Source organism: Dermacentor variabilis, chromosome 3 (assembly GCF_050947875.1).
Source record: "Dermacentor variabilis isolate Ectoservices chromosome 3, ASM5094787v1, whole genome shotgun sequence".
In the NCBI taxonomy this organism is placed as follows: Eukaryota; Metazoa; Arthropoda; class Arachnida; order Ixodida; family Ixodidae; genus Dermacentor; species Dermacentor variabilis.
This window is the reverse complement of record NC_134570.1, coordinates 218,326,167-218,351,716: the sequence shown is the minus strand read 5'-3', so window position 1 is coordinate 218,351,716 and position 25,550 is coordinate 218,326,167. Positions and strand designations below refer to the sequence as shown.

The 25,550-nt window shown below is 49.9% G+C and overlaps 1 protein-coding gene across 1 annotated transcript in view; it reads right to left on the bottom strand.

Moving 5' to 3' along the window:
- Positions 1-25,550, bottom strand: part of LOC142575024 (uncharacterized) — a 248,964-nt gene that overhangs the window by 130,703 nt on the left and 92,711 nt on the right. Inside the window, exon 3 of the mRNA XM_075683996.1 lies at positions 15,252-15,314. Within this exon, the coding sequence (XP_075540111.1) occupies positions 15,252-15,314 (63 nt within the window). The remainder of the gene's footprint in view (positions 1-15,251; positions 15,315-25,550) is intronic.

Here is a 25,550-nt window from a genome sequence, read left to right as displayed (position 1 = left end):
GTTATGCGTGACTTAATTATGCTCATACTAAGAGTCGCCAAGTTTTTGCGAGGTCATACACGGCCAGGCCGGTAAGCCATACAAGCCCCAGCAAGTCACACGCATACAAGCCACAGTACGTGCATCACAATGTAATATGGTCCGTGCTTTATAGGACCAGTAGTCATGATCGTGGATCCGGTCCTTGTTGACATCCGATCATCGTTGTAGTCGTCGTCGTGGTCGGTGGCGTCAGGAAAGGCTTCGCGAAACAATTGCAAGGCAGAGCTCTTCTGTTCAAAGTTCAGCACCGAGCTCACGATTAAGAGAGACAAAAAAAGCTTTATTTTCATGTTGGGTGGTATGGTGGAAAGGCCCTCAGTCCAGAGCCTCGCTTGCGGCATTCTTCAGTGCAGCATTGATAAGCGCCGCAAGGTACCGTTGGTCGCCGGCGCTGGCTGCTTTTGTCAGTCACCCGGCATGGGGTTTAGGGGAAAGATTTGTGGGGGCACAAAGGGGAGGTGGGGGGTGGTCCACAGGACCGGAGGGTATGGGATGTGTTCGGGTGTTCGCCACAGTGTCGGCAGGGTGAGGGATCTTCAGGTAAGAGGCCGCGGAGGAGGTGCATTCTCGCTGGTGTAGGGAGTGTTTCAGTCTGGGCCTGACGAATCAGTACACCCTGTTCACGGGTGAGCACTTTGCCGAGCTTGGGGAACTTGTGCCTTGCCTCTTGATACGGCCACAGAAGCAGGGGAGCCCACCTTTTCGTCTGGGCTGGTCGCGGAATGCAGGGTGCCTGGTTCAAAGTCTCGCAGGCGAGCTGATTAGCTCTTTCATTTCCCGGCAGCCCATCATTACCAGGTATCCAGATGATTTCCAGAAGACCCACCCTGAAGGTGCTCTTGAATAAATGTCAAAATGTGGGCCGGGAGATCGTTGTGCAACAATTTCCTGCAAGCCGCCATGGAGTCGGTAAATATGATTCTTGGGTAGGCTGAGTTACTAAGGGTCATGTGTTTGATCGCGGTTGCGATGGCTGTCAGTTACGCTACGGTCGGATCTGTCTCTGGGAGTAACTCAGTATGTACAGTTTGGAGGTCGTTATTCACGACTGCTATAGCGGAGCCCCGTGAACCAACGCTAGCATCAGCGTAGAAGTATATGCCGCCAGGGTGTCTTGCCGTGTACCTCCTGAAGTAGGCGACTCGCTGTCGTCGCCTGTCCTTGCCTGGTTCTGGATTCACATGGCGTGGCAGTGGAGCTATGGTTAGGAGCTCGCATTGTTTCGGGTGTAGTCGGCGCGTGTTCAGAAGGGGCGCAGCTTCTGGATGATGACCGATGCTATGGAGGATGTGCGTGCCTTGACACGTGCGCAGCAAACGTAGTTCTTGGCGACGACGATGAATGCTGACTAGTTCCGCCACCCTGTTATGGCAACCAATGTCAAGGAAGAGCTTAGTGCTGGCACTAAACGGGATGTCAATGGCCAGCTTTGTCGCCTTCCGGATGAGCGCATCAAGGCGATTGATATCTTGCTGACGGAGATTCGTATAGGACAGATGATAGCACAGCTGCGACATAATTAGTGCGTTTCTTAGTTGAAGCATATCCGCCTCTTTCACTCCATTTGCTCGGTTGGAGACCCTGCGCACCATGTGCAGCACCTGTTCTCCTTGCCTGAGCAGGTGATGCACCGTCGCAGCGGGACCTCCATCTTTCTGGATATGGAGACCGAGGATCTTAATACATTTTGGTTGGGAAATCGGCACGCCTTCGTTTACAATTTGTATGGTGGGCGGTCTCCATCTTTTGTGATGGACCAGTAGCAACTCAGATTTTTCCGGCGCACATCTAAGGCCAATAGTTTGAGCAGCCTCATGCACCCTGTTCATAGCATGTTGGAGATTTTCTTGGGTATGCCCTTGCGAACCCGTGTTGATCCAGATGGTGATATTATCTGCGTAAATCGCATATTTGATGTCGGGAATGTCTCGTAGCGCTCTATGGACTACGCACACGGCAAGATTAAAGAGTGGGGGCGAGATCACGGAACCCTGCGGGATACCTCTCTGCGGATGGGGATACTGTTGTGAGGTGATGTCGCCTACTCGTAGCGTGTATGTGGAACTCCGTAAGAAGTCCCTGATATAGTTTTAAAGCTTGGTTCCGCAGCCAGTAGCTTCGAGCTCTTGCAGCATAGCATCATGGTCAACACAGTCAAAAGCTTTCTTGAGGTCTATGGCAAGAATAGCTTTAAGTTGAGCGCTGCTTGTTTCCTTCGTGATTTCTTCGTGTAGCTGCAACAGAGCGTCTTGAGTAGACAAGTGATGTCTGTATCCACTCAAATTATGGGGTAGGTGTGATTGCTCAAGATGACTAAGAAGTCTGTTAAGCACGATGCGCTCCATTAGCTTACCCACGCATGATGTTAGCGATATTGGACGCAGATTCAATATGGCTTCCCAGGCTTGGGAATGAAAATGATGCTGGATGTCTTCCACTCTTCCGGCAAGCTGCCCGTGTCCCACACATTGTTAATTTGCTGAAGTAAGAATGCCTGATCGGCTTCTGTAAGGTTGCGGAGCTGTGTTGTCGTAATTTGGCCTGGTCCTGGCGCTTTATTCGGCTTTGCTTCTGCTAAGGCACGCTGTAGTTCCGCTAATGTGATTGGGCCGGTGAGACCCTCATATTCTGGCTCTGCGCTTTTGTAGTCGGCATACTGTGGTTGCACTGAATCTGCAATGCGTGCTGTTATAAGCTCGTTGAATAGGTAGTCGGTATGCTCAAATGTTTCGAGCAGCTTTCGCAGCTTATGGGATGTTTCGGTCTTTGTCTGGGTTGGGTCACTGGATGATCGGATGAGATTCCATGTGGAGCTCATATTCGATGTGTCATTGAGCTTGTTGCACGTATCGTACCACTGCTCACGTGTGAGATGTTCAGTGTAGCGGACGATCTGCTCGCTGAGCGTGTTGATGCGTGAGCGTAATTTTCGATTGAGCTTATTTCTTTTCCATCTCTTAATGAGGGCATGGTCATGCCTCCCAGAGATGAAGAAGATGCTTGTCCGTGCTTGGTTGCTCCCACTTCTCTATTATTTCCTTCGTGTGTGACTGGATTCGTTGCCTGACCATCTCTATCCAATCTTTCAAGTGCATGTTTTGGAAGTCTCCTACATGTGTCTTGCGGGACTCATTTCAATCCGTGAGGAGATGCTTGCGCTGGCGTTTTGGGAAACCTCTCATTTGCAGAAATATCTGTATGACAGTGTGGTCACTCGTTAAAGTATCGTGCGAGTTAACCCATTGCGCTGACAGTCGTCCTTTAATGAAGGCGAGATCGGGCGTGGTATCCCTTTCTACGGAGTTTCCGTGCCACGTCCGGGAGTCGTCCTCGTTAAGGAGAGTTAGCTGGGCCTGTTACATATGGTATACTAGGGCGGATCCCTCGGAGGAATTTTTTGTGTATCCCCATGAAGTGTGTGGCGCGTTGAAGTCGCCTGCTATTAGATGATCAAAATACTTCGTTGGCCGCAGATTCGCAACCTCCTTGAAGAAGTCTACTTTCTGTTTTGGCGGGCTATAAACATTCGTGATGAATAAGTGGGCTGTGTCTTGCTCTTGACATTTTTAGTTGGAAAGACGCGTGCAGTGAGGCTCTGTTCCGTGCTGTGGACAACATTTGCCGCTATATCTTTACGAATAAGAATGGCCAGTGCCGAATTATGGCTATACGCCGTATAGACTGCAAGATGAGGTGTTTGGTTAGTTTTATGGAGTAGGAGAATGTCGGGTCGACGATCTTGAGCAGCAATCTACCGCGTGAAAAGGCCCCGTTTTCGAGCAATCCCTCTACAGTTCCACTGCCACACCACCAGATTATTCGCCATTGTTCTACTGATGATTTTGGGGAGCGCCTGCTGTAGGGTAAGGAGTGGGTCGCGTTATGCTGGTAGATCGACGTGCTTTGGGTCGTTCGCACTCTTCCTGGCGCGGTAATGCGGCCATCGCAGCCTGCACTTGTGTAGAGACCATAGCCTCTGCCTGGCTGCTGAGGAGCTCGTTGAACAGGGAGCGCATTTGGCTCATTATTTGCTCAGTGTGTGTTTTAGCGCCTCCTCAACGTGAGCAGCAACCTGTTGAGCTATCTTGGCCTCTAGACTGGTTTGCATTTCTTTCATTTCGTCCCGTAGTTGTTTAAAATCTGCTTGAAGGTGTTGTAGGGCTCTTGTGTGGTATCTTGCCTTTTTCACGGCCGGTTGCAACGACGCTAGTTCTACTTCCTGTACTAATGGTTGCACTATATCACCCAATAGTATAGCTTCAGGTGCGTGTGCCGCTGCTTACATGTCCATGTCTTCGGTAGGCTCTAGTGATTGTGACGATAGTGTTGACATTTGATTAGGTCTGCGGGTTTGAGGTAGAGCGTTCTTATAATCCTTGGCTACTTTTTGAGCTCGTGTTTGAACTTGAGATGCATAGGTCACGGGAGGGAAAGGGGAGGTGCCGGGTGACTGACTCACGTTTCGGTGGTTGGCGGATTGCTCGTCTTGTTGACCTCGGGAATGGTTGTGATCCGGAGACTGGCTGCCACCTCCGGGCCGGTTGCAGTCCCCGGACTGGCTGCCGCTCCCGGACTGGCCGCTGCTGCCGGACTGGCTTTGGCCCCCGAAGTGGTCCCGGCCCCTGGAATGGCCGCGTCCCCTAGATCGGCTGCGGCCCCTGGATCGGCTCCTGCCTCTGGAGCGGCTGCGGCCCCTGGACTGTTGACAGATTCTGGAGCTACTTCTGTCTCTCGATGTGTTGTCGGAGTTGCGTTTTGGGCTTGGGCTTCGGCTTGCGATGGCGACTGTTTTCATTTGCTTGTTGTCCTTTCGTTGTTTCAAACGCTCCAGGTAGGCCGCTTCTCTGACCGCTTTATCAGCGGCTCGTCGTACTTCACAAGTTGGGTCATCGGTCTCGTGGTCCTTGCCACAATTAGGGCAGCCTGGTTTGCAGTCATGACCCCCTACACGATCTCCGACAGTCTTTCCACATGTTCTGCACCTTTGTTTTCCATTGTTGCGACAAACGTCTGATGGGTGTCCTATAGCAAAGCATGTTGAGCAAAATTGCGCCTTGGGTCGGTGAGGGACGCAGCGGTATACACCTGGCGAGGTACATGCGAACCCTTGAAAGTTCTGATTGCAGTGGTTGTTTTACCCATCATGCGAGGCGCAATAATGTCATAATTTGGGGCTCGGAGTTCACGCATCAATTCTCCCGTTGGGGTGTTCAGTTCCACGTTGTGAATCACACCTCTACACGAGTTGTGGGGCGAAGCGATATAGATGTGGAAAGGGTAAGTTTCGCCATTAAGAGTGGTTTCGTTAATGCGCTGAAGCTTTTCTGTCGCCGAGGAGTCATCACTGGTTATTATAGCCAAGTGCTTTTCTTTTTTGATGTCTACTGTAGCGGCGTGAGCCTCTGCAGCAGTCAGGGCTGCTGAGACGCTTAGCACATCGTGAAGCGTTCGTGGGCTCCACAGAGGTAGGAAAAGGCCAGTTGGCGGACGCAAAATGAGCGTTGCAACGTGCTGCGTACCTTGGGAATGTTTTGATACTCGGGTGGTCCATCCATCAGCGTCGGTGACGAATTTTGGGGCCATTGCTGCTGCAGCAGTGCGGGCTTTTGTCGTACCTGACGGTAGGCCCACTCTCCCAGCGGTTAGGGCTAGCTGAGCGCCCTGCCAGGTTCGTGACAAAAGCACAGAAACTCACAGTACGTTGGTCCAATCACAGCAAAAGCTGGCCACAACGTTCGGATTATGTTCTAGAGGAGCCGAGCCGTGTCTGAGGACTGGTCCTTGTCGAATAAGTTGGCATTCGGGTCTTTCCTTTAGAGCGGTGCGAAGGCACGCATGCTCGGACAGGAGCGACGTTCGCGTTCCTCACGATTCAGAGATTCACCTTGAACCAGAGCCGGTCACAGATGCGGAATCTGTGCCCAAACTCTATGCCCAGACATGCGCGCTGGAATCGGCCATTCGCACCCCCGGTGTCTCAATGGGCTTGACGCTGGAAATTTTCGAGCAGTCGAAGGGCCGAGATCACTTTCTTGGTGACGTCGAGCGTTCACGCCGACTCTAGCGTTCCCTGCACTGAAACTCGGGATCCTGGACTAGGCGTCGCCTATTGTCAGCCACAGCTTCGGCGCGGTGTTCCGGATCAACTCGGCCGCGACGCATAGCTTCTCGCTTGACAGTACGGCGCTCTTCCAGTACGGTGTTCTTCTTCAGGCGTCCGGATCCTCTTCGGTCTTCCCACGGCAGCCGCACATACGCACGGAGTTGAGGAGGCCAGAGGTGTGTCACCGCACCAGCCCGAGCTCGAACTCACACTTGGCTGTGACGTTACGACTCCGCCCAACGCGCGTGGGGTGCGAGGAGGTTACGCGGCTAGGTGCTATCGCAGGTGGTTCCTAGGAAGGCGCCGCACAGCTGGGCAGAGTTTTCTTGTAGCGCTCCATGGCGCAACAAAAACTTAAACAGCTGCGCTGTTTAAAAACGGCGTGACCGAAGAGAGCGCGAGAGGAATAGCGGAGGAAAAGGGTATGGCGAAAGCATGCGAAAAAAAGCGAAGTCCCGCGCAGGAAGGGCTTTGCGGCAACGATGGCTACGAGATGGCGCCAGAGCAACGCGCATCGACTGTATGGAAACAAAATGCTGCGTGAGCAGATGTTGTCTCTGGCGGCCGCTGCGAGTCGCGCCCACTTGTCACCGACGCGCTTCTTCTCGTCATCGCCCAATTAGCGAGGCAGTCCGACAACTCTCGCTCCGTTTGCAACATGCCGCACGAGACAGATGATTTGCGCCAGCCAATATATTGTTGAATGAAAACACCTATACAGCCGCGCTGAAATTTCTGATTAGGAAGTACCGTTTTCGTCGGTGAAATTTTCCGTGTTGTGTTATGTATCTAGCATTGAGACGATGCTTTTTAAGACTGGCCATATTCACATTTACTTATTACCGTTTTCTGTGACCATCTTCCAAAAATTGAACTCACAGTGCTGACATTAAGTCACTCTTCACCATTACTACAACGTGTCATTATGATATTAGTGATGTCAGCCCTGTTGCAGCGCCAGGTTATGTCTCGAACACTGCTCTATATGGTAGGGTGGCGGAGGCTTCAGATTGAAGAAATCTGAAGCTCGGAATTGGGAAAATGGTAGCCAACAGGTTTACTGGCAAGTGAACAAAACCCACTTATATGGTTGCCTAAGGGGAAAAAAGTCAAGTATTTGCGTCAAGCGTATCTATGAGCATCGTTTCCATGGCCCAGAGCCGCTTCTTTTTTTCTCCGAAATGTCATTATAACACCGCTGTTCCAAGCCTCCCTCCTGGTGGTAGCCAATCACACACAGTTAACATCCCACCAGAACGACAGCCTATCGATAAGCACAAACAAGCCGGTTGCGGACGGATTATGGAAGCGGCGGCCCCACCCAGTTCCAGCAGTCCGAAAGACGGAGAGATGGTCTGGCCGTGTCAATGGCAGAGCAGATGTGTTACTCCCAACTGGTCTTCTCCACTGGTTCTCAGTATAGGCCAGGCACCAGTTTGGGGCAACTTTCTTCCGGGAAAAGTAGCAACGCCCGGCATGGCCTGGCTACTGTCCTCCTACTATCTCCCAGCGTGGCTCTCGCATTCTATTGTCACGTAGCGGTGACGGCAAAGAACACAGTAGCGATACTGTGAATGAAGAAACTAACTTTGTGGGCGAACCTGTGCACACAAAAACAGGGTACACTTAAAACACAACGATAGAGGCGAACACAGTCCACGGTCGTGGAAATCTGACCTACAGGTCAGGCGCATCGGGTTTTATACACGAGTCGCCAAAGGTTCCAGAGTAATCGATGGTGCCCGCGAGTCTTCCAGAAAGTTCTACACAGTTCGCGTTGCCCATGCAATCAGATTACACATGCTCTGGTGACAAAAGAACCATCCATACCATTCTAGAAACTCCCTATACATGCGGGCGCGTCCTGCACTGGGCGATAACTCTTGTTAGACGGTGAAAAGTGCTGAACGGAAAAAATAAACAAGACCACGTGTCAATGTCCCCTTTCAAAAAGCATCGTCCTGATGCTACAAACATAAAAGGAGAGCTAAACACAAAAGGACACCTATCAAAGAAACAAAGTCGAAAGTACCACACTAAATAAAAGTCCAAAGGTCAGCTACGCAAAGTCACAAAGTTCATTAGCTCGGGTAGAACTGCTTAAGCCGCACAACGTGGACTATTTGAGGTCATGAGGGGCGTGCTGCGATAGCGAAATGCCACCTGGTATGACCTCATGCTCCAATGCGATGGATAATATTGTAGGCTCCCAAATAGCGGCTCAAAAGCTTCTCTCTAAGTCCTCGTCAGCCTATCAGGGTCCAAACCCTTACACGGTCACCAGGCTTGTACTAGACGTGGCGTTATCGAAGGTATTAGTGTCGGCTGTCAGTCCTCTGTTGGTTCTTGATCCGCCGGCGGGCGAGCTGTCATGTTTCTTAGAGTCGTGGGGTTTCTTCCGTAAATCAGCCTGAACTGCGTGATCTGTGCTGTTTCTTGCACTACCGTGTTGTAAGCGAAGGTTTCGTACGGCAGGACGGCATTCCCGGTCTTGTGTTCGACGTCGACGTACATTACTAGCATGTCGCCGAGGGTGTTATTCAGGCGCTCCGTAAGATCGTTCGTCTGCGGGTGGTAAGCACTGGTCCTCCTGTGGCTTGTCTGACTGTATGACAGAATGGCTTGGGTGAGCTACGCTGTAAAGGCCGTTCCTCTGCCCGTGATGAGGACTTCTGGGGCGCCAAGTCGCAGCATGATGTTTTGGACAACAATTTAGCCACTACGCCTGCGCTACCTTTTCACAGAGCTTTCGTTTCAACGAAGCGGGTGAGGGTGTCTGTTGCCACGACGATCTCGTTATTTCCAGAAGCTGACGTAAGAAAGGGTCCCAACAAATCCATCCCGATCTGCTGAAATGGACGGCAACGAGGATTGATCGACTGTAGTAATCCCGCTGCCCTAGTCGGTGGTGTCTTGCGTCTGACACTCTCGGCATGTCTTGACGTAATGGGCGATCAGGCGCGGCCAGTAATATTTTTCCTGTATCCTCGATAGCGACCGGGAGAATCCGAGATGTCCAACGGTTGGATCGTCATGTAAGGCGCGCAGCAATTCTGAACGCAGCGCTGAGGGAACAACAAGGACGTAGTTGACGCTGACTGGTGAGAAGTTTTTTATGAGTAGGTTGTCTTGAAGCGAGAACGAAGATAATCCGCGCTTAAATGCCCTCGGAACAACGTCAGTGTTCCCTTCCAAATACTCCATGAGGCTTTTCAGCTCCAAGTCTGCTCGTTGCTGTTAAGCGAAGTGTTCCGTGCTTATTATTCCAAAGAAGGCGTGTAATCCTCGTCATCTTGTGTTGGCAGGTATGTGGGGCGCGTGATATGCAATCGGCATCAGACTGTTTTCGTCCGACTTGTACATTACAATGATGTCATATCCTTGCAGTCTAAGGCTCCACCGCGCCAGGCGTCCTGAAGGGTCCTCTAAATTCGCTAGCAAAGATAACGTGTGACGGTCGCTGACGACTTTGAGCGGCTTGCCATGTAGGTAAGGGCGGAAGCCCATAACGATGGAGAAGCATTCCTTTTAAGTTGTAGAATAATTGCCTTCCAGTTTGACAGCGACGGGCTAGAGTAGGCCATCACCCTTTCAAGTCCGTCTTTCCTCTGGACTAGGGCGGCACCGAGCCTAGGCTACTGGCGTCAGTAGCCTGGATTATTGTGTCGGCAGGCTCGTCGAAGTGTGCAAGCACCGGTGGCGACTGCATGCACTGTTTGAGTTCTTGAAATAGGTCGGCCTGCGGCGTTTCCCACTTGAACTCGACATCACATTTAGTTGGATGTGTCTGTGGCGCCGCGGTGCGTGAAATGTCGCGGTAGATGTGACAGAATCTCAGAGGACAAACGCATTGCTGGTCTCCACAATTTCCTCGATGTACGCGATTATCGTGCCCTTTTTGATGTGCTTGAACTCATGGGGCCCTGCACCGTAAAACTATTTCAATTTGTTGTTATTCTAATCTCCTGACATCAAATTCGCGTAACCGCCGACGCAAGCATCAGGTGGTAACCTCAGGGTTGTCTCAGCGGACCAATCAAAGGCTCTCGTCGATTATAGGAGGCCACTTGGGTTTGCTTTAAAAACGAATAGCATTGCCTACACTGAGCGCCTTGTCTTATCTAATTGGCTGACACGAGTCGAGGAGCCCGCTCAAGTGGATAGGGATTCGATGGGGCCTAGCCAGTGCACTGAAAATTCATAAGCTTAAGAAGAGGGTGTTGCCGGCGTCTGCAATTGGTCCGCTTTCCGTTACTTTGCTTGCGGTGACCAGTTGAAAATCGCAGCGGCATGCAAGCGAATTTTAAGAATGCCGCTACAGCGGATTCTCAGCAAAGAAGAGTTGGCAGAGCGAGATTGTAAGCGCACCGAAAGTGCTCGAAAACGTTACACTGCCATGCAAGAAGTTTTATGTAACGCAAATAATCCCAAGCTCTCTGGCAGATGCGAGTAACCAGTGCCTGAGCGATCGGCGGCAGCCTTCTTTTGTTCATTTCGGAACGGAAGAGCCTGCGTCTATTCGGAAGACAATTCAATTTTGTTCGGCATATTAATGCATCGTTAACGCGTACACATTACCTGGACGCGGTGAGATTTCTCGGTTTTGTGATGCCGTGTGACAAGCAGGGGAAATGGCGGCCACCGGAAAACTTTTGGCCAATAGCCGAGGGCTTATGGCGAAAAGGCGTCGAATCAGAAATAACTATTTTTCTTTTATTCGGTCCAATCATGCATAATCAGTGTGTAAACGTCATATGAGATGGGAAGCTATTGCGGTTTTTGTGCAGTCACTTGAAAGACAGGCGAAGTGAGGGTGGTTCAAAAAAGTTTTCGACCAATCGCGGAGAGCTGATTGCAGAATTGGAATAGAAAAGTTTGGAATTGCTTTACGTTGCAGCGCCCCTGGCTGAAGTTGGTTAGCATCACTCCCGCTTTCCTTCCGTAGAGTCGAGCGATCCCTCTTGCGACGCAAATTTCACGGTCGAGCAGTAGACGGAGGTCGCTCTCGATGACGCCTTTTATGTTAGCGGGTGTTTCGGTGTTCACTGAAACAACACTTTTGGAGCGAGGTGGTATGCTCACTTGATTTTCGAGCACACTCTAGGCGTGGTGACTATGAGAGATCTCCGGCGGTAGCACTTGATCTTGCGACCGCGTTATCGACTTCGACTTCAGGGTGTGCCTTCAGGGTGTGCGACTGCGCCGTGTTGGTTCAGGAAGTCCATGACGGGAATGACGTCTCGTGAACACTGTTGGAGGATAATGAAGGTGGCAGGGTAAGTGCGGTCATCAACGATAATTCTTGCCATGCAGATTCCAGTTGGCGTTATGAGGTATGCTCCAGCGGTCCGAATCTGAGGGCCGTCCCATACCGTCTTAACTTTCTTCAACTGGGCGGCGACGCATCCATTCATGACGGAATAATCGGATCCTGCGCGCACTAAAGCAGCGACTGCGTGGCCATCGATAAGCACGTCGGGGTCGGTTGTTTGTCTTGCGTTACAGTTAGGTGTTGTCACCGGGTCACGGCTGCGTCGCGTTGACGTCTGGCTGGTACGTGGTGTCATCGGGTCCTCTTTTGTCGGCATATTCTTTGCTTCCAGTCTTCGTCGGGATGGCACCGTCTCGTTGATATCTCGTCGAGACAGCGTTTTCGGTCTCTTCGTCGGGGGCGGAAGATACTCGTCAGTTCAACGAACAGAAACTGCACCTCCATCGGTTGCTGCTTTTAGTTTTCCGCATATGGGCTCGCCGACCGACCTTGGGCTGGGTCAGTCTATGGTCGGCGTGGCGGCGACAGGTAGAGGCCTGGTGAGGGCGACCGGGACGGACGTCGAGAGCTCCACTGAGTTGCGGTGAGGTAGTCGGCGATGTCACGCGCGTGCTCCCGAATCTGTGAGCGCGGCACGTTGACGGCGAACTGTCTCAGCCCCAAGTAGCGGTATTGGCATCGGCAGTACACATCGTTCGACCCAAACTGGAATACGCATGCTCAGTGTCGGACCACACCAATCAAACTTGGCAACAGCGCTAGAATCCATACAGAATCGTGCAGCAAGGTTGATTCATTCTGACTACTCTTACCACACTAGCGTCACTAAACTTAAGTCATCTCTGAACCTTCCAACGCTCGAGCAGCGCCGCAAAATAGCAAGACCTTGCCTTATTTACAAATTTCATCACTCACTACTTCACCAGACTGACATCACGCCTGCGCATCGCACTTCATCCCGTCATAGCCATTCAAAGGCTGTTTATCCCCCTCCAGCTCGCACCTCCGCTCATCTTAACTCTTTCTTCGTTCAAACAGCGAAAGACTGGAATCATCTACCTGCTGAAGCGATGCACCACTCCAGTCATTCATCGTTCAAGGCATTCATTGAAAATATGATCTAAACATGTCCACCCCTCATGTAAAACCCAAAATGGGGTATTTGAGGTACCAATAAATAAATAAAAAAAATAAAATAAAACATTCACCTTCCTCGCGTAGCTGCGCTGGGCGACGGGTGGGCATGCTGGCGGCGGCGTCGGTGGACGATGGAATTGCAGCGTCACAGGGCACTGGCGCGGTCGCGGAGCGGGACCTTGACGGCGGGCAACGGCGGCGTAGGTCATCGCTTCCGGCTGGGGCTATGGTTGCACTTAAGGAACTCCAAGCAATCGTCGAACCTCTTCTTTGACGATGTCGGTGACTGAAACTACTTAAGGCTGCGACCTTGGAAAGAGGTGTCGTCAGCGGTCGGTGATTGTATTGCCTTGTCCGCATATCGAGCCTCTTCTCAATAGTTGTCGCCTCGGAAATAAATTCGGCAACGGTCTTAGGCGGGTTGCGTATCAATCCTGCGAAAGCTCTTACTTCGAACCGCGCATCCGGAAGCGAATTTTTTTCTCTTCCGACATGTCAGAGTCGGCGTGTCGGAATCGGCGAGTCATCTCCTCTGTAAAAATCGCGATGTTCTCGTTCAGCAGCTGCATGTGGGCTTCCAGTATAGCTTGGGCTCGCTCTTTGCGCAGGACGCTCGCGAACGTCTGCAGGAAGCCGCTACGGAACAGGTGCCATGTAGTCACGGTTGATCTCAGTTCTCAAACCACGTCCTGGCGACGCGCCTTCTAAGGCGAAGTACACATGCCGGAGCTTGTCGTTGGAGTTCCAGTTGTTGAATGCAGCGACGCTTTCATATTTTTCCAGCCAGTTATCCGGGTCTTCAAACGAACATTACTTCTACGTCTACATCATGAGTGACCAACCCTTGCGCCATCTCCACGCAAATACCGAGCCGCCAGATGGTCTACTTTTGGAACTATCACGTTGACAGGCCTGGGCATCTGCGAAAGCCTGCAGCAGGTCGTGATTTCGCAATACGGCATCACTGTGGCTACGCCTCGCTCACAACCTATGCTGCTGGCGTTGCCTGGTACATCTCTCCTGCATCGCGTGGAACCGACACTACGAACACAAACTTTACAGGGACTCCGGTGCCTAGATTCTACCACTGAACTTAATTTCAATCACGCTTCGCACTAAGAGGAGGGCCCCAATGCGGCGCAACTATCACCTCCAAAGCAGACCAAGAAGAAGACATGCGCAGGTAGCGCGAGTATAGAACGCGCTGGCGCACTCGACTAGAGCGGCCATGGTGTCGCTCGCTCCTGAGATCTCGCTGTACAATGGCCAGCCTGCCTAAATAAGCCATGGCTACGGCGGCTACCTCTTCGCGCTGCCTCCCACAACCTCATCTTCACGGAAAATCATGGCACAGGGAATGGAAGAGAGCACGTTTTTCTGACCACGAGGAGGGTCATGATTTCCAAGCGGAATGGAGAAGCTATATTAGCTTTAGTCAGGACAAGTGCCGACAGGACGATGACCGATATCTTCACTTCACTACCTTCTTCAACTGTGCTGGAACTCAGCGCTTTACACCGAAAACAGTCTACGGAACGCAAAAAGCTGACAACAAACACTTGACGTGGATATCCTGAAGGACCGCAGCATGATTACGCCGCTCCACGGGCCGACATTTATGTATCGTCACTGCTATGCGAAGACAACCTAAATTGTTTTCTTTGTTGGGCTTCGTAGCGACGACGCAAGTTCCCTCCGTTCCCTCCGTTCCCGGAGGGAACAAACAGAAACCAGAAAAATCAAGACTCAGTGCACAGTGCTTAACGTTGAGCAATATCGGCTGACCCTGCTTGTGTGTACACTCGTATTAACGTTAGTAAGCGAATCCTCGATCCTGATTTTGGTAAGGCAGAAATGACCTGGAGCAGATGGCGGTGGGCTCGGATCACAAGACAAATTTTCTCGTGTCACCTAGGGACTTACAAGGTCTGTGCGTCAGTTCTACACCGGCCCACTTTACCTTGCATTCCGGTGGTGTTGCCGGACTGCCCTTTCGCAATGGGCACGGAAATACCACTTTCTTTTCGGGGCGGGGAGTTTGTTGAAACTTCTCCGCTCACTTTTTATCACCAGCACAACTTATTGTCTTTTTTTAATCTCGATGTTTGTCATGATACTGACCATGCGGTTGTTGCGGGATTCTACAAAATCGTTTCTGCATTCTGTAGTTGTCCTAGAATTTGGAATACCGTCTTCCCAGATCTCTCAAGTGTGCATTACACAAAGTAAATATGCAGCATTACTCACTCTAACAAGGTCCATGTCTTAAAATTTAAAAGCATTTTCATTGAATTGAAAATTGTGCCGTACAAGCGCGATTATCGCTCCAAAACGGGCGAAGAAGATGGATCACGTGCAGGTTGCGCGAGGATAGAACACAGGCTTGACGTGAGCGGCCGTGGTATCGGCTGAGATACTGCAATTGCACCATGGCTTGTCGGCCTAAATAAACCATGTCTACAGCGGATACCACTTCGCGCCGCTTCCCACAATTCTAAGACCATTGCGTTTATAATACACGGCAGTCGACATACACTGTAAAAAGATTTTTTATTAGCGCAAGTGCCTGAATGATAAAACATGGGCAGGGCATTGCGTTGTCTTGCCTTGCCTTCCTTCCTGAAACGGTCGCGTTAAATAGCGCTTTAAAAAAAAGGTCCTACCAACAAGCCAAAACAGCCACACCGGTCGACTTACTTATCTTTGGACTGAGTCTTCTCTGAGTTTTCAGCTGAAGTGCCCGTTGATCTTGGCGTACCTCTGAGAAATGAGATAAATACATATTGCATTAATGGCACGACAGCAGGAAGTTTCCGTCAGAAGCATTTTGTAGCCACAATAAAAACACAAGAGAAAAGAGTCACACCAGTCTCATCATAATCGCCAATCTGAAGCAGCCTGCTGTCCCACATTGTGTACATTCTTGGTCTCAGTGATGTCAGGCGACGAAAACGCGGGACGCTCCTGTAGCGGCGGCGCAAGCATTTGCTTGTGCCACCGAGGTGCTGTGCGACGTGCATCAACGCGGCCACGGGCATTCACGCAGTATGCGGGATATATATCTCATGCAAAGCATGCGTTTGCATCTTCCACCCAGCGCTCCGCTATGAGCTATATAACAGTATAGACGTACTCTTTCGAAGCCGCAAAGCATTTCGCTTCTGTACATGCGGCACCCATAAAAAATTATGGGGTTTTACATGCTAAAACCACGATCTCATTATGAGGCACGCTGTAGTTTAGGACTCCAAAAATTTGAGTCGCCTGGGGTTCTTTATCGTGCCTTGAAATACAAGTACTCGCCTGTTTTCCAATTTCGCCTCCATCTAAATGCAGCCGCCGTGCTCTGTATTCAATCCTGCGACCTCATGCTTGCAGCCCAACACCATAGCCACTAAGCAACCGCCACAGGTGCTGCATCCATCGATCACAAAAATGGCCCACACGAAGTGCCGTGACGGGATGGATGCCTCGTCAGCAGACAGTTGCATTCAATAGAAAGCCGGTGTCCGCCGGTTGAAAAATAAAACATTAGAAAACGACCTATAGCAGGGGAACGCTGGAAACTGCTTCTTCGTAAGAATCTGTACCTTCAAATAAAATTGCGAAATACACCAAGGCATGGAGAAAGGTGATTTCCTGAATAATGCCTTTAAAGCATTTCGCCCCAATTTCTTTATGGCCAGTTTTGATTAATAAAGCAGTGGGAATTTAAGACTGACGGACAGAGGAAACATACAGAGCAGTACTTTTTTTGTTAAGGCTCATGGATACTCATACTAGACAAATCACAGCGCGAAAATACAAGGACGAGACGGCAACAAACACATTAGGTGGCTTACGACTACTTTTATTTTTGAAGTATCGCAAATTTAAAGAGTATATGACACAAAAAATAAATAAACACATAGAACCTTGTGCCCGTATTAGTCGCTTAATCACAGCTGCTTGTTGCCCTATACATACACACCAATAAACATTTTCTCTTTCACACTCAGCGCAAGGGGTACCATGCGCATTACAAATGCGCAGTGCAGCTCATCTGTATTTGCTACTTCGACTAGCCATCTTGTCAGAGGAGCAGCTAAGCACTGTCGTGCTGCCCGAATGTGACACCTAGAAGCCCCTGGATAACGCGCCAAATACTTCATCTAATGCGGTGCGTGAAAGGGCTATCGTCAGAAAATCAGAAAGATAGGAGCATCTTGGCTATGGTTGGATCAAATTTTCGACTGAAAATAAAAATGTCCAGATAAACGTTTTAATGTGAGAATGGAGAACTTTCCACGGATCGTAGAAAGTGTTCGCTTCACTTGATACAATACAAGGGACCAATTAATGAATTGAGAGTGTACGATAAGTAGGTCATTGGCCCAACCATTGTAGCAACACATTGCAGTGAATACTTTTAATCAGGTTTTTTTTTTGCGCAGTACCGATAACAGTAAAAATTTCAGCAGCGCATCTCGGTACAACTTCCCAAGCTACTAATCATAGAAGAAGGCATTTTTTCAGCATCAATTAATTTAGGCACTTCGAAATCTTTGGGGCCCAACGAAACTGCAAATACGTTTTTGTTTAGAAACGCGGAGTGGTGTGCTAACTATCATTGTATTACTTTTAGCGAAAATTTACAAAAAGGGTAAATTCCTACTGAAAATAGGTAAAGCTATGCCCATACATAAACGCGGTGATAAGTTCGCAGCAACAAATTATCACCCGGTGTCCTTGTTGTGCACAACTCGCAAGGCATTGGCACATTTTCTTTTAAAACGTTTAAGTGGCGTTTTAGAAGGCAACAAGTTTTTCTGCAACATGCAGCCTGAATTCAGGCATGGCCTTTCAACACTGACCAAGTTACTTGCCAATACTAGAAATTTCTTTTCAGTTTTTGATAATACTGGCCAGGTCGATATCAACGTTCTAGACTTTGAAATAGCGTTTGACCGCGTTTCCCATTCCAAGATGATATTTACACTTAAACATCTCTTTAAAATGAGCATATTCTGCGGCGGTTTGACTACTACCTAACGCAACGGCAACAGTTTAGCACTGCGAACTTATTTATCATTTTCTCAGGATCTACATTCGACCCGCTCATGAAAAATTATGGCTCAGCGCAAGACGCGCCTGCATGATTAACAACTTATGCGAATGTTATCGTTGGTTCTATGTGTTGCGTATGTCTTCGCTGAACCTCATATAACTTCATCGTATGTCCCTTCTTCCATATCTTTTCCGAACCTCGTATTACTCTCCTGTAAGTGTTTGAAGGCCTCGTGTAATTCAAAACGTGCTTGTGAATGTGTCGCTGTGTATCACTCACCACCATCGAAGGTCACAACGTGTGCGTGATGAACCAACACCTTCGTGAATTTCTTATTTCCAGGTACAAGTGTCGGGTGCTTGTCGTCATACCTCATATTTGTCTGCTGTACACGACCTTGCAATCTTAATAACCCCCTGTTGTCTTAAATACTTGGAATCATCTTAACCTTTGCAGATTTCCTGTTTGTGTGACCGTTTCATTTCTTTATTCATATTTATCTTTTATTCTTGCCAAATAAAAATTTCCTCTACGACTGATATTTCTTCAGGTTTAAGAGGAACATAGACCTTCTGTGATCGAGCATTGGTAGCAAACCGAAGTGTCTATGGTGTAACTCCTAAAAACTAGGCGCAGTTGCTCATTTTGTCTATATTGATGTACGTATGGCTCTGCGTATTTACGTGGTACCTCCAATGATGTTCACGCGCGTGCATGTTTACCTTTCTCAGATGAGCGACTTTTCACCGGCTAACAAATGTTAAACAATATCGCTCAGCACAGGACGCGCCTGCACGTATCGGAAGTTTCTCGAATGTTATCGATGGTTCTATCTGTTGTATGTCACCGCAGAACCTAGTATGCTCTGATGGTATGCGCGAAGCGAATTGTGTAGAACTTTCTGGAAGAGACGCGGGCGCCAGCGATTATTCTGCAACCTTCCATGACTCATCTATTACAGCCGACCCGCTTACCCTGGTGACTTTGTTCGCCGCTATGGATGTGCGCTGAATGTCACTTGGTTTTAGGGGCGCAAGTTCACCCAATAAAGAGTTAGTTTCGTCATTCACAATTTTGCTACTAATATGCGTTTGACCGTCACTACAGAGTGACATTCCGTTGAGGTGCTTTTGCGTTCATGTACCATGACGCCCCCGTCAAACCCACTCCCCGAAAACAACACGAGCGTCGCCCCGAACTATCGAGCAAGCCGCAGGCTAAAAGAACTTGCCCCAAGAGCGCGGGCTCTTACTTGAGACAACCAGGAAGATGTCGATCGCCAAGTCCAGAAACACAATGGCACTCCCAGCGCCCCTCACCGTGCTTGGACAACCCAGTGGGCCCACTACTTTCAACGAAGCTTCATGGGACGATAAAGACACTGCTTTGAGACATTCGAAAGCGTCAAACTACAAGTGGAAGGCTGAGAACAAGCTGCGCGACATCTACCTTTTCCTGAAAGAAACAGTCAGAAAGTTGTTCGAAAATCGAGAGCGTTCCTTAATTACATGGGACCTGGTGTGCAGCGAGTTCCTAAAGACATTCAGAAGAGTCGTCATAAAAGAAAGGACCAAACATCTACTGCAAGCACGAGTGCAGCTGCCCAACGAGACCATTACCGTTTTTACGGAAGAAATGACCCGACTTTTCCGTCATGCCGACCCGAATATGCCTGAAGAAAAGAAAATTCGCTTCTTCATGCCTGGGTCAAGTAAGAACTCTTTGCCGGACTAATGCGCTATCCGTCCAAAACTGTAGCAGAATTTTTGACGAACGCTCGGACGACTGAGAAGACGCTATAAAGACGTACAAGACATTACGATCGCCGCTCGAAGCCAGACAGTGCAGACTTGCTCCAGTGACCTGCGGTAGACTATAAGGGCACCAACTAAGAAAGATGTTCCCAGCTCGCAGCCCCAAGTGAGTTCGATTGCTGGCATGGTCGGAGAGGAGATCCGGCAGTCACTCAGACATCCTGAACCGTCAAAGTCTCAGACGGAAACAATGACCCATGCCGCCATCACCCGCCGCCAGGTTGCCCCTCACGCTCTCTTCGAAGCCGCAATGCCGCTATAGCGCCGTAATTTTGTCGCCAGACTCCGCCACCCCGCCCCCCTGTAAGTCAGCGCAACATTCCGAGGAAGACGCACATTTGGCGCGTCCCCGACCACCGCCCGCTCTGCTCACACTGAGGTGAAGCCGGCCATGTCTACCAGCGATGCCCATGCCATGACTTGGGACTGCGAGCGCTAGCCGTCAAGGTACCGCGCACACATCAAGGTGAACGGCTTCGTGGTGTCGTCGACTACATCGGTGCAACAAAGTGAAGTCCACGACGTCTTTCCTGTTTTCCGTCACCAGGGCGCTACTGACGGTGGCTATAAAAACAGGTTGCCTGGCTGAGAAGGACCGCTTTCTACCTTCCGCTACTGGGACGAACGTGGCGTTGGTATGTCAGTCCGCTGCCATAGTTATTCGATTAAAGAGTCGTTACGTTTTTATGTTGGGATTCGTCCTTCGGCAGACACGACATCCCACAGTATCAAGCGATGCAGATGCGGTTGCTCTTCCTCAAAAGGCCATACATTCTCCACGGCCAGCGACGACACTTTCACATCCTACTCGACGACGTAGTAATTACACGCCAACAGCAAGACGATGCCTCGCATCCACTAGTACGCCGCCGACAAAACATGACGACGAGAGCGACACAACTGGACAATTCGACGCAGCCGTCATCGGACGCCGCGACCTAACCGTAACGCAAGACAAGGAACCACCGACCTCGACGTGCTTCTTGAGGGCCACACCGTCACCTCTCTAGTAGACATAAGAGCCGACTATTCCATCATCAGTGGACCGTTCGCCGTAAAGTTGAGGAAAACCAAGACATTTCAACAGCTAGAGGAATTCTTATACCGCCGACTTGAAGCTGGACAGCAAGAGTTACAGTGCATGACCGTTCTTACACTGTGACCTTCGTTATCCTTCAAGAGTGCTCACGCAACGTGATTCTCGGCATGGACTTTCTGAATCAAAACGGCGCAATCCTTGACGTAAAGTCGAAGCGGCTAACGCTGTCGACAGACCAAGTGATACCGCCAGAGAGGACTTCCAGTCAGCGTGCCTCCAGAGTACATTAAAACCAAGTCAGCATCCAGCCTCGCTCGAGGATAGTTATTTCCGTCGGCACCGAAACACCCGCATGTGCAGAAGCGTCATCGATGGTGAACGTTTACTGCTCCACCTTGAAATTTTCGTCACAAGAGGCATCGCTTGACTGCAAGGGGGAAAAGCGGAAGTGATGCCGACGAATTTGAGCCAGGTTATTCAAGCACATAAACAAGAGCACGACTATCGCATATATCAAGGAAATTGGGAAAACCAGAAAGGCGTTTTTCCTCTCGGATTCTGTCGGACCTACCTCGGCGGTCAAAGTTTGAAAACCAGTCTTTGGCATAAATTCAAGTGTTCCCGTAAGTAAGCAACAGCGTAAGTTCTCCTGCGACTATACAAAGGCTGCTTTAGCACGTCATCGTGTGTTCGACAAATACCAGTTGCAAGACATCGCATAATAACCGCATAATCTACTGAATTTCCCCACCAGATTGTTTAATGAGTTTAATAATAACCGCAGAATCTACTGAACTTCGCCAGAATGTTTAACGAGTTTCGAAGCGAGAATATTAACTCATAATGCAATAAGTCGATGAAACAGTGCGCGACATCATCCAGTTGTCGAAAAGCCCTGGGCATCTCCTGTAGTCTCGTTAAATAAATATAACGTAACCCTGCATTTCTGCATCGATTATCGTCTGTTGAACAAGATCAAAAAGCAGAATGTATACCCCCTCCCACACATAGACGGCGCAATGCATCGGCTCTGCAAGGCTAAGCTTTTCTCGTCGATGGGTCTCAAGACTGGCTACTGGCAAATTGAAGTTGACGATAGAGATCGCTAGAAGACCGCCTTTGTCACGCCAGACGGCTTCTGCGAATTAGTTCAAGCTCATGCCATTCGGACTGCGCTAGGCACCTGCAACGTTTCAGCGTGTGGTGGACACGGTGTTAGCCGGGTCGAAGTGGCAGACGTGTCTCGTCACCTTAGATGACGTTGTCGTCTTGGCCGGTAATCTCAACGATCACCTTAAGCAGCTTGGAGCAGTACTAGAGGCCATCAAGTCATCAGAGCTCACTCAGAAGCAAGAAAAGGGCCGCTTCGCTTATAACGAGCTTCTGTTCTTGGCCCACATCAACAGCGCAGAACACGACAGCCATCGCTGAATTTGCGCATTTTTTTCTCGCTTGTATGCCTCTACAGGCGCTTCGTCCAGAACATTTCACCCATCGCCGAGCCATTAATCATTCTGGAAAAGTCAGACGTCGAGTTCAGGTGCGAAACGCCGTAAATATAGGCATTCGAAGAGCTTAAGCGATGCCGCAGTCACCACCAATACTCACTGATTTCGATGAAAACGCCGACAACGAGATCCACAGCGACGCAAGTAGACTAGGCCTCGGCGCCGTCCTAGTCCAGAGGAAAGATGGATTTCAAAGGGTGATTGCTTAAGCTAGTTGGCCGCTGTCGAAAACCGATGCCAATTATTTTACGACAGAAAAGGAATGCCTTGCTATAATTTGGGCTATCACGCAATTCCGTCTTTACCTTTACGGCAGGCCTTTCAAAGTCGTAATTGACGACCATACCTTGTGCTGGCTGGCAAACCTAATGGGCCCTAATGCCCCACACGTTCGAGTCTCACACTCCAGGAATTTAGCATCACCATCACCTACAAATCCGGGTGCAAGCATTCTCGTGCCGACTGCCTATCCCGCTCCCCATTGACCCGCTACCGCAAGACGGCGAAAAGGGCGACCTTCCTAGGAAAAATAACCAAGGAAAAATTCACTGCACAACAACGAGCAGAACCGGAGCTAGAAAGCTTCGATCAGCATTTGGAAGGCACCACCGACGTCGACCCTAGACATTTGGGCAAGCTTTGTCTTCGTTTTCTCTACAAACTGACGTCCTAATAAGGAAGAACTTCTCTCCTGTCCGCTTCAAACTACCTTTTGCTTGTGCCCGTAGCACTGCGGCCAAAATCTTGCACACCCTGCAAAATGATCGGACAGCCGGGCGCGTCGGATTTTCCCGCACACTCGCAAAGGTAAAAGTACTGCTGGCCGCGCCTCGCCACCGCCGTAACCAGTTACGTTAAGACATGTCGATACTGTCAGCGACGCAAGACATTCACAACAAGGCTATCGGGACTGCTACAGCTGAACTTAAGCCTTGCCAACCACTCCAACAAATTCCGATGGACTCACTGAACTCATTTTCAACGTCAACACACGGAAATAAGTGGACGTTGTGTCAACCGACTACCTTTTTCGTGGCAGCGAAACGAAAGCCCTGCCTAAGTGCAGTGCGGCCGAAGTGTCCAAATTCTTAATCTCCAACTTCCTCCAAAATGCTCAATCTATCCAAATTCTTCTTCGAGAATGTACCGCAATGGCATCATGCCCCGGAAATGCCAATCACCGACAGAGCAACGGCTTTTACTGTGCAGCTCACGCAAGCGATTCTGCACGACAGCCGGACAAGCCACAGGAGGACAACTGGCTACCACCCACGGACGAATGGTCTTACGGAGAGGCTAAACAAGAATCTCGCCGATATCTTGGCAATGCACGTCGGCCTCGAACACAAGACGTGCGCTGCCGCCTTGCCGTACGTAACCTTTGCTTTCACATGACCGTGCAAGAAATAACGCTGATCACACCATTCAAGTTCCATACACCCGACGACTCTCGACGCCATGCTGCCGCATGTTACCGGCGAAGAGAATTTCGACGTCACCGCCTATCTTCAGCGCGCCGAAAAATCCCGACAGCTCGCCCACCTGCCCATCCAAAATCAGCAGAGGACCGGATGCCTGCACTAAATCTCCGAGGAAGATACGTGGAGCACTATCCCAGTGACCGTGTTTTGGTTTGACGCCAACAGGATGAGGAGGTCTTAGCGAGAAACGTCTGCTACGCTACTTCAAACCATACAAGATTACCCGACTAATTCGTACCAGGCAGCATATCGATATGAAAGCGGCGCCGCTGACGATCTGAAATAGTCACCTTCTGCGGCTTAAGCCTTTCACCAGCGCTGACAAACTTTGAGACTGCTTGTTTGATAATTTTTCTTTGCTAGGTGTGCTTTTTTTCGCTTTCCTGTTATGTTTGTAGCTTTTGGACGACGCTTTTTAGGAGGGGACATTGAAACATGTAATTGTTTATCTTTCTTGGGCGACAGCTTTTCACCGGCTAACAAAGGTTAAACGTTATCGGTCAGCGCAGGATGCGCGTGCATGTATCGGAAGTTTCTTGATTGTTATCGATGGTTCTATCCGTTCTCTGCTGTCTATTGTCACCGAACCTTCGGTAATCTGGCTGTGTGAGCGACGCGAATTGTGTAGCACTTTACGGAAGACATGTGGGAAAGTATTATGGGGTGTTACGTGTGAAAACTCCGATCTTATTATGAGGCACGCTGTAGTGGAGTACCCCCGGAAATTTGGAACACCTGGGGTTCTTAAACAAGCAGAGTTCTGAATGGTGTGGTAGAAGTCTGTTGCCAGATTTTGGGTCAATTTTGCCAAAACACCTGCCAAATTTGACAGGAAACATCACCGTCAAATACAGCCAACGCCAGGACATCGTTTCCGAGGGGCACAGTTACCACACCAGGATCACAACGCATGCACACCCTCTCCCCGCCAGATATTACCTTAAAGATGCTGCATCGCCAGCAGCTTTAGCGTCGTTTTCTAGATTTTGGGACGCGTTGCTGAACATTATTCTGCGCGCTGGCTGCTACGGGACAAAAGCGATTGCGCAGCCTTGCTTCGCGCCGGATACCGTTTGTTATGTCTTTGGCAATAATTCGCTGCGCGTGCGTGCGCGTTTGTGACGCGTCACACAAGACTTGGACAGCTTTTTTCGCTGCGCGTGCTATGGCCGCTTTGGCTGCTACGTAAGTGTTGAATCTTTCGCTGGATCTAAGTCTGAGACGCCTGGAGCAACACTCCGATAGCGTTTATCGCCCCTCGCGACATGGGTGCTACGTAAGGATTGAAGCGTTCGCTGTATATTGTCACGTGGTAGTGACGGTTGAGGCCACAGCAACAAAACTGTGAATGGCAAAACTAGCTTTATTGGGCGAACGTATGCCCAGAAAAAGAGGCTGCACTCAACGAAAACGGCGAACACAGCCACCGATTCTCGAAAATCTGATCAGCAGGTCAAGCGCGTCGGCTTTTATAAATCAGTCATCGAATGTTCCAGAGTAATCCTTGGGACCCGCTTGTCTTCCACAAAGTTCTAAACTATTCGCTTCGCGCATACCTGCAATCAGATTACGCAAGGTTCGGTGACAGATATCGGATTGAACCATCGATAACATTCCAGAAACTTCCGATACATGCAGGCGCGTCCTGCGCTGTGCGATAACATTTTCTAGGCGGTGAAACGTGGTCGATCCATAAGGATAGGCAAGTGCACGTGTGAATATGAATCTCAGACGCCTGGCAAAACACTCCGATAGCTTTTTTCGCGACTCGCGACATTGGTGCTACGTACAGTTAGAAGCTTTCGCTGGATGTGAATCTCAGGCAATTCAACGGTGGCGTAGAGTCAGAGCATCCACCTCGCGTGCAAGAGGACCGGAGTTCGAATCACGGTGCCACCGGATTAAAAAAAATCAGCGTGTTGATGAAATTGCATAAACAGGCCTGGAGTGCGGCCTGATTCCGGCGACCAGAACCGGCAACGCACTCTCTCACCAGAGCAGGATTGGCCACCCTGGTGCAACATTTGGTCACAACCTACTAAAATGAATGCAACAATAAAACCCCCGGCCCTCAGACCCCAGCAGCTGAGGAGCAACTGACCACGGC